The sequence below is a fragment of the Lactuca virosa genome, chromosome 8, assembly GCF_052849685.1.
Source record: "Lactuca virosa cultivar CGN04683 chromosome 8, Lactuca_virosa_CGN04683_v6, whole genome shotgun sequence".
NCBI classification, from domain to species: Eukaryota; Viridiplantae; Streptophyta; class Magnoliopsida; order Asterales; family Asteraceae; genus Lactuca; species Lactuca virosa.
Genome location: NC_136433.1, coordinates 147,797,232 through 147,807,573, shown reverse-complemented (window position 1 = coordinate 147,807,573; position 10,342 = coordinate 147,797,232). Strand labels below are relative to the sequence as shown.

The following is a 10,342-nucleotide window of genomic DNA, read 5'->3' as shown; positions in this document are numbered from 1 at the left end:
TTTGTTTAAGTTAGCCGAACAAATAAACGAACACGAACGGATAAACGAACAAGATTTTCTTTTTCGTGTTCGTTTGTTTAACAAATTATCTGGTTCATGTTCGTTCGTTTATATTCGTGAACATACTAAACGAACAAAGATGAACAAACACAATTGAACATATATGAACATAAACGAATATATAATATGGTAATATAATAAAAAAAAATGAACATAAATGAATATAAATAAAGTAAACGAACGAACATAAATGAACGTAAACGAAAATTATAAACGAACGTTCACGAACATAAATGAACGAACGAGACAATTGTTAATGTTTGTTCGTTTAACTAAACGAACGATAATTTTTGTTCATATTCGTTTATTTATTAAATAAAAAAATATAAACGAACTTGCCGCCGAACAGTTCACAAACGTTATCCAACGTTCATTTCGCTTATAACCCTACATATAAGTGAATGATGTAAACAAAAAACGCCTAAAAAACAACATTAAATAATTATATTGGACGAACAAAACGTCAAAAAAAACATTAAAAAATATATTTAAATAAAACGTCAAAAGTATTAAAAGATTTTTAAACAACAAAAACAAAGATAAATAAATAAAGCAAAAAATAAATAAATAATAATAATAATAATAATATGATTTTATATAATTTGGATAATTGATTTAAAAAACAAAAATAATTTTATAATTAAGAAAGAAAGGATAATTTGTTTTTTTTATATGGACCAATGATCTATAGTGCAATTTTCACAAACCATAAGGATGTAACCTAGCAAATTTTAAACTTAGGGACCAAAACTGAGAATTCGACCAAATCACAAAAACTATTTCTGTAATTGTATTTAAGACCCAATGCATATAATATGTAAGCTTTTTATAAAATATAAATGAAGTCCAATGTTTATTGGAGGCTTCAAGAAGTTACTTAAGGTAGGAGCAATTTGCGACTGTTAAAAATTGTTCAGTGTGTGTTATATTGTTGAGAGTGTTACATGATGAACCATATTGAGTTGTAGATTCTGTGTTATACAGAGATTTTGGACCATAGATTTCAGAATACTAATTTGAGGCTGGAGAGTGGAGACTAGAGACCAGAGGACTTCAAAGGTCTCTTAGAAATATCCTTTTGGAATTTTGGTAGGTTTTTGACTTTTTTGTCTTGGGCTTCATGGGCCTCGGTCCATATACATGTTTAGGCCTATTTTCTCAATATATACACATCTCGTTGTTTCTTGTAAACTCTAACGTAGGGATGATTATAGGTACTTAACCCCATTAAATTTGTTAGAACCGGCAATTCCTAAGTTGCTGGAATCGGAAGCGAAACCGTTTATATCAGTTTCTAAAACTTTGGAACCGCTTTCGGAACCGTCAGAACCAGTTCCGATTCCGGGTACGCATCCTCTAATTTTTAAAAAATGATAATCACAAAAATTACATTATAAAGCTATTTTTATAGATTTTCGATGTGTATAATTTAAATCAACTAAAATTATTTTTATTGCAATTAGAAAAAATGGCACGTTTCCAAACTTTCATACATTATAGTAACATTAGATAAAGTTTGATTATTGTTGTAAATGGTGTAATTAAAAATAATGATAAGAGAAAAATTTACTGATGTCAATTGAGTAACATAAAACAAATATATAAATACTATATGTTTATCTACAATAAATTATTGCAGAAGCTAAAGAACATATATGAACAAATGATTACTGTTTATGCATAATTAATAGGGAATTTGACACAATATGTGTTTTCGCATTTTCGCAATTCATTTGAGTTTTCGTATGAACTTGCTTTTATATATATATATATATATATATATATATATATATATATATATATATATATATATATATATATATATATATATATATATATATATATATATATATATATAGAGAGAGAGAGAGAGAGAGTTCAATTGAGAAAAAAAAGGTTGAGAATGGGGGAACCATTCTCAGCCAATCATTTAATGAGCTTAAAAAACGCACGGTGACAAACTTGTAAATAATCCAAATACATTAATGAGCGGTGGCAAATTTGTCTTGGACTTCATCAATATCTTCGTCTCTAATCTACACATCACCACTACATCTCTCATCCTACCACATAAGCAACCGTGAATCTGGGTCACGAAATCCACTTGATGGCGACGATCTGGCACCGCCGTCAGAGGAGACGATTTAGCACCACCATTGTAGATCCAACCCCGATTAGGGTTATGGTCACCATCTCAGACAACGGCGACCTCGAACTTCATCTTTGTCCTTCTCCGACGACCGCTAAGAGAAAATAAGCAGCGTTACAGGGATCGATTTCCATGGCAACCACTAGTGTAATGGGAACAGAATGTGAAGTTGGAGTAGGAGCAGATGACGGCGCCGGCTATGAAAAACCACCACATTATAGCTTCCTACAATCAAGAGGACCAACATTTCTAGAGGAACACTCCCCCACCAGCCAAAGTATCATGTTTTTAACATTTTTAAAAAAGTTAACTTGTATGCACTCCAACTGTTTGATGAAATGCATAAACTAAATTACCACGTTATATTCACATATGAATTTGTTTTTTCACCTGAATCAGTATATGATTATTAAAACAAAAAAAAATATGCAAGTCTGTATGTTATTCATATGTGAATAACATATAAAAATTATATATATTTGTGAAAACACCTTGTAATATTCATATGTGAATATACTGTGTAATATTCATAAATCATAAGTGAATATATCATCTAATATTCACAAGTGAATATACTATGTAATACCCACATGTGATATACCATGTAATACTATGTAATATTTACATATGAAAATATCATATAATATTCATAAGTGAATATACCATCTAATATTCACAAGTGAATATACTATGTAATATTCACAAGTGAATGCATCGTCTAATATTTAAATATGATTATACTATGTTTATTATATGCTATATTCATATATGAATGATACTTAAATTGTAAAAAAAAAAATTAATCATACTTTTTATTCATAAGTGAATAATGAATGTACTGTAGTAAAAAACCTGATGCATTTTTATTCACTTATTAATAACGATAGCTGAAAATATATAAAAAAAAAATTATTTTATCTTAAAACTATATCAATATGGATGTCTATTTGTAGAGAATAAAAAATCATGAATTTTGGTATATTTAAACTCATTTTTCGATAAAAATAGCTTCTTAAAAATTAAAAAAAAAAACGAAAAAAAAACTATGTTTTGTATATATATTAAGGTAATGATTAGCATAGTTTAAGGAAACATGTTTTGTTGGAAAACACATGTCTATTCCTTTCCCATTTCCTCTGGTACGACAGAGGTTTTTGTGGCAAAAATAAATGAGTGGCTGAGAATGATTCTTCCATTCTCAACATTTTTTATTTTCTCAATTGAACTTACACACACACACACACACATATATATATATATATATATATATATATATATATATATATATATATATATATATATATATATAGGGTGAGGTTCAATAGAGAACCATAATTAACCAAGTAACCAAGGAACCAATCTTTTTTTCAACTTTTACAACTTATTTTTTATCAAAAAAAAAAAAACTAAAAATACAGAAATTCATAACTTTTTAATCTTTTTCCAATGATATCAAATTCGATTTTTTTTTTACGTCAAATTCACAATGTGAATCTTTGAAAATTCACAACGTGAATCCGGATTCACACGGTGAATCCGAAAAATATTTTTCACATTCACAATGTTAATATATGAATTTAGATATTTTTAGATTTTTTTTTTCGATAAAGAATAAACTTTAGAAATTGAAAAAAAGATTTGGTTCCTTGAAGAACCAATAATTATGGTTCTCTATTGAAACTTTTCCAAATATATATATATATATATATATATATATATATATATATATATATATATATATATATATATATATATATATATATATATATATATATATAGGTCTACTCATGGATAATGTTGGGCTTATTAAGAGTGTTACCATAGTCACGTGTTGGGGCCATTTAAGAGTATGACCATAGTAACTAATATAATACATATAAATGGAAAGATATGCACTGTTTTTATAATTTAATTTGTATTTTATCATTAACATCAGAATTAGTTAAGTCTTATGATTTATCCAATACAATATAAAGTGAGATAAAGTAATTAACTTCTAATTGTACATGTACTCATTGGCCCATAAAATATCATATTCCATCTATTAGTAAATAGTGATCTTGTTTGTTTCATTTTCAACTTCGTTTGCAATCGTTTAAGTCATTTAAATTTTTTCCAGTCTTAAAATGTTTTTTAGATGAGACATCGTGCTTTATTTTTTATTAATCAACTTTTTACATTAAAACTACTTGAGTACAATTTTGGGACTACATACTCTCCACGAATTCGACCCGCCTAAGTAGCAATATGTGTTTTGTTTAGACGCATTGAGCCATTGACAACAACATGCAAAAGACTAATTAATCCCCCAACTTTCCCATTTTTCAAAGTGTACAAAATAGCACAGATTTATTGAAGTCACCAAGTCACTATCGTAATTAAGGAATTTCAGACTTTATAGCGCGTCCAGATTTTAAGAGCCGTTCATTCCACCTACTATTCACGCCACAAATTTATTGAAGCAATTCAACCAACGCACACGCCACACACCACCAGTCTCCGGGCCTCGTTGCCTTAACCAACACCTTGCAACAACCATGTTGCTGTATGATCACCAACCAACATTTATTTTCTCAAGTAATCGTCCTATAAATTCACATATATGATAAACATCCAATTTCCTATCACAAGTAAAGACACCGAAATGGATATCACCACCACTAACGGTGGCGTATGGGAGAGACATGTTGCAGTTTTTGCATTTCCTTTCGCTTCTCACCCTCCGCTCCTTCTAAGCCTAGTCCAGAGACTAGCCTCTGCCGCCCCTACGGCGGTTTTCTCCTTCTTCAACACCCGAAAATCTAACCGGACATTGTTCTCTGAGCTCAGTTGTGACAACATACGGCCGTATGATGTCTCCGACGGCATACCAGAGGATTATGCTTTTGTGGGGAAGCCTCAGGAGGATATTAACTTGTTTCTGGCGGTGGCGGAGGAGGAGTTTAGGAGGGGTGTGAATGTGGCGGAGGAGGATATCGGACTGAGAATCAACTGCCTGGTGGTGGATGCTTTTATTTGGTTTTCCAGTCAGATGGCGGAGGATTTGAACATTCCTTGGGTGTCGTTTTGGACTGCCGGAGCTTGTTCTCTCTCTGCACATTTTTACACTGACCTCATTAGGGAAAAAGGTGCTCAACTCAAAGGTAAAGTAAACATGATCTTAACGTATTCTTTTTCTTTTTTTATTTCAATAAACAAATGTATACACAAACTATACAACAATTAAGACATGCATCTTAACAGGTAATTCAGTTGGGCCTGACAAGGAAGTGGTTGACTTGATCCCTGGATTCTCAACGATTCGAGTAGGCGACTTACCAGGTGGAGTCCTCTTTGGAAACCTCGAATCACCATTCTCAACCATGCTACATAACATGGGAAGAACCCTAGACAAAGCCACCGTTGTTGCAATAAACTCATTTCAAGAACTAGACACTGATCTCACCAAAAACCTCTCTTCAAAATTCAACAACTTTCTCAACATTGGTCCCTTCCATCTCATCTCCAAACAAAAACCAACGTCCAAATTTGATGAATTTTCATGCAGTTCTTGGTTAGATAGTCAAAAGCCAAGATCAGTGGCCTACATCTCCTTTGGCACAATATGCAGGCTTCTGCCAGATGAGATAGTCGCTTTGGCTGAAACACTTGAAGAGACCAAAACCCCGTTTCTTTGGTCACTCAACAACGATTTCATGAAGCATTTACCAGATGGGTTCTTGAAGAGAACAACTGCGAATGGATTAGGGAAAGTTGTATCATGGGCCCCACAGGTACAAGTCTTGGAGCATTTCGCAATAAGTGTGTTTGTAACACATGGTGGATGGAACTCTGTGTTGGAGAGCATTGGAGCTGGTGTTCCGATGATATGTAGGCCGTTTTTAGGGGACCAACAGATGAATACTTGGATGGTTGAGAGAGTTTGGGGGATAGGGGTGAGAATTGAAGGCGGGAAATTCACGAAAGAAGGAACTAGTTGTGCTCTTGAACATATATTATCGCTCAATGATTCGTCGAAAAAGGTGAAGGAGAGGATTGAAACTTTGAAAGAGCTTGCTCACGAGGCAGTTGGATCAAACGGGAGTTCTAATCAAAATTTCATGACTTTAGTGGATGTGGTCACTAATGCCACCCTCTGATCTTCTGTCTTGGAGCATTATAATGAATTGAAGTTGTGAAAGTCATTATGTTAATGCAGCTATCTATAGTTTTTAGTTTTAATCTTGATTTTTTTAGAATTTTAATTAAAGAAATTATCAAGGATAATGACTAAAAGTAATATATTTTTCGATTTATACATATTTAGTCATTGGGTTTTTTTATTGTTCATATTTGTCCCTTCAATTTGTTTAACTGTACACATTTAGTCCTTAACTATTCCAGGTAAACCGAAAAAAATGAATTAATAGGATAATATATTTCTCATTTTGAACACATTTAGTAATTAATATTTTTTTGCTCATTTAGTCATTAATATTTTTTGTTGCAAAATAAGTCATTCTCGTTTTTGTACACATCTTATACTTATGAGCAGTTTCTTTAGTTTTTCTCATAGCATCCTACGTCGTAACTTCTTCATACAATCTTAGATTTTATTGATCTTTATATCTACACATTCATAGTAATATATTTTTACTTACAATTTTTATATACATGTATTCTTTATTAATGTATGTATGAACCTTTTTTTATAAAATCGTAAATAAAAACATATTACTTCTTAATGGGAGTTATCGAAACGAAAATTATAGTAGACTCAAGTACGAACGCCTAGATATAAAGATCGTTAAAATCCAGGATCGTATGAAGAAGTTGCAGCGTTGAAAACACAAGAACTAAGCACCAAGCGGTCGAGGCCGTGTTAGTCATAAACATCAACAACCCTGAACACCTCATTAATTATTGTATCAAGTAGGATGTCGTGATAAAAACCTATGTACAAAAACAACGACTTATTTTGCAACCAAAAAAATATTAAGTACTAAATATGAAAAAAATATTAAGGACTAAATTTGTAGAAAGTGAGAAATATATTATACAATTAAGTTATTTTTTTCCGGCTTAGTTGGAGTAGCCGGTCATAAGGAATGAATGTGTACAGTTACACAAGCTGAAAGGACAAATGTCGACGAAAAAAATCCAGTGACCAAATATGTATAAATCGAAAAGTATATTACCCTTTTAAATCATTATCTCTAAAATCAATTATTAATATATAACCTATGCAATAACTAGAATTTAATGAAAAAATAAAGGGAAATTGAGTAAACTAATCATTATAAACGAGATTTTCCAATTAAGAAAATAATCACATTTTTTCGGTTTTTGAAAAATAACTACTTTCTCCGAAATGCTTAATTTCGGAGTAATGTTCATTATTTTTTTAATATTAATATTTATTTATTTTTATTATTTTTATTTTAGTTTTTAAAGAAGTTATTTGTTTTTTTTAGGATTCCGAAGGCTACATTTCATAATCTTTAATTTCACCGTCTTTCAACTCCGAAATGATATTCCAGATTCCGGACTAAAATTTCGGAGAAAAAAAACTTCGAGATTTCAAGAACAAGTCTGAAATCCGAAGAACAAGTTTAGAATTTCAAGAAAAAAATCATTTTTTTTCTTAGTTTAACAAAAAATCAAACAAACATAGTAATATTAACTATATACAATATGAGTGAATAAAATTAAATATTTTATTGAAAAACGGTAACATTAAACATTACGAAATGTAGCATTCAGAATCATAAACAAATCACAATAATTTCTTTGAAAATTGAAGGAAAAAAACTAAAAAAATGTGAACAGTACTCCGGAATTAAGCATTCTGAAAAAAGTGATTATTATTTAAAAACTAAAATAATATAATTATTTTTTCAAAGACCTCATTGGTTAGTTTTCTTAGTTTCCCTTTTAATAAATCCATGCTAATCTGATTTTATTGCAAGAGGGTGATTAGTTTACGCCCCCATCGAAAAGTTAAAGGGAAATTGAGTAAGCTAAACATATTTTTGGTTTTTTTTTTTTTTTCTAAATTATAAATATGACCATTTTTTATTTTATTTTAAACTAACAATTTGGTCCGAATGTGTCATTTCGACCCGAAAACCAACCTAAGCCCAAATATTGTAGCCTACTCATATATATATATATATATATATATATATATATATATATATATATATATATATATATATATATATATATATATATATATATATATATATAGAAGAGTTATTTGGAAAATAAAAAAACCCTAAAAAAACCCCAAAAATCATAAAAATACATAAAAAAAATACCTAGAGATCACAAAACTTTTTTTTGACATTTTTTATAAAAAAATCGCAGGTTTTTAAAGAAATTCGCTGAAAAAAAATTTGAAAAAAAAAACTTTTTTTTTATAAAAAAAAAAATTGATTTTTTATTTTTTTTTCAGCGAATTTTAATAAAAAGCTGCGATTTTTTATAAAAAAATTCAAAAAAAAGTCTTGTGATCTCTAAGTATTTTTTTTATGCATTTTTATGATTTTTAGGGTTTTTTTTAGGGTTTTTGTTTTCCATAGAACCTAAACCTATATATATATATATATATATATATATATATATATATATATATATATATATATATATATATATATATATATATATATATATATAAGGGTCCCACATATGAAAAATCCGGAATACGTATTTCGGAATTTGCAGATCCGAAGCACGATCTACCCACATTTCGTATCAAATTTTCAGCATGGATTCGTCAAAACAAGTAAGTTCTACACTTTAAGTTACTTTGCATTTGAGTTTGTAAAATGATTTACGTATTTTGGAATTGTCCGGAATGGTCCGGAATACGACGAACAACTCCGGAATATCCAGATTATCCTTTTTTTCTCGTTGTACGTGTATGAATCTCATGTAAGTATTTTATAATGTGTTTCAGATCTGTTGTTTTTGTCCGGAGTTAGGTATTGTAGGGGTTTTTGAATAGCAGTGTAGGTCCGAAACACGATGAACGTGGTCCGGAAACCGATGATCTATTCCGGAATGATGATCTGAAATAAATATACTTACAATTTTTTATCAAAGTATTGTTTAATAACCCATGTTAGTCCAAAGACGAGTTAGCGTGGATGTTCTTAAAAAAAGTGGGTTTTACAGACGACGAATATCTATTCCATTTACAGAAGCGTTCGGAATTGTGCTCGATAAAGATAAAATCGAAAACAACAATAATTTTATAATTATAATTTATTTTTCGGTAACGTATTAAGATGTTCTTGGAATTTTGTTTTTGAAGATAAAAAACGAAGATGCTGAGTTTCCACTAGTACAAAAATGAATTACAGTCACACCAAAAAAGTGTGACCATATGACATTTTATTTTTTCACTGAAAGTGTGACAGAAGGTGACGCCATCGTATGGGTCTTATGGTCACTTTAAAATGTAGTGTCCATATGATATGAAAACATGTGACCGTATTATAAAAGTGTGGCAAATGTGTACGGAATTTTGTTTATTAAATATCCGATATTGTAGCGTTAAACCGTCAGTAGACACATTTATTTAGTAACTGTGGTGACTGTATATCACCAACTTGCGACATTCATGATGTTTTAGTGTAGTTGTTTTCTTTTATATTGTCACACAGTTTAAATTTTATTAACATTATTGTGTATCTTTTGTAAACATGTAATTACGGTGAGCATGACCATGTTTGCTAAATGGCCACATGTAATTAATTCCATAAGTGGCGAATTGTTAATAATTAGTCACAAAAAACAATCAATTTTTGTGACTATAGCCTATCGTATAGAGACACACAATTAAGTGAAATACAATCATAAGTATTATAAAGACACACATTTTGTTAAAATTAAGGACTATTCGGTATCGTATTAAGACTATTGGGTATATTTTAGATACATATAATTACGGTGAACATGACCATGTTCGGTAAATAGACACATGTAATTAATTTTGTAAGTGACGATTTGCTAGTATTTAGTCACAACAACAATCAATTATAGTATTTATTTGCCACATAAATTGTTTTTCATGTTGTTATTGTTTAACTTAGTCACAAAAACTTTAGAATAAACATTATTTTAGAACAACTGTAGACTCATAATTCT

The 10,342-nt window shown here is 30.0% G+C and overlaps 1 protein-coding gene across 1 annotated transcript; it reads left to right on the top strand.

Annotated features, from left to right (window-relative positions):
- The first annotated feature begins 4,480 nt into the window (after window positions 1–4,480).
- On the top strand, window positions 4,481–6,538 carry LOC145132440 (anthocyanidin 3-O-galactosyltransferase F3GT1-like). Its single transcript, XM_079067221.1, has 2 exons — window positions 4,481–5,352; window positions 5,453–6,538. The coding sequence occupies exons 1-2, from the start codon at window positions 4,812–4,814 to the stop codon at window positions 6,346–6,348; spliced, it is 1,437 nt and encodes a 478-aa protein (XP_078923347.1). The 5' UTR covers window positions 4,481–4,811; the 3' UTR covers window positions 6,349–6,538.
- The last annotated feature ends 3,804 nt before the right edge of the window (window positions 6,539–10,342 follow it).

Bases quoted from the DNA above. Each gene is read 5' to 3' on its own strand.
- LOC145132440 (XM_079067221.1), top strand. From the start codon at position 4,812: ATGATAAACATCCAATTTCCTATCACAAGTAAAGACACCGAAATGGAT. The intron at 5,353-5,452 runs GTAAAGTAAACA...GCATCTTAACAG, and splicing joins AAAAGGTGCTCAACTCAAAG to GTAATTCAGTTGGGCCTGAC.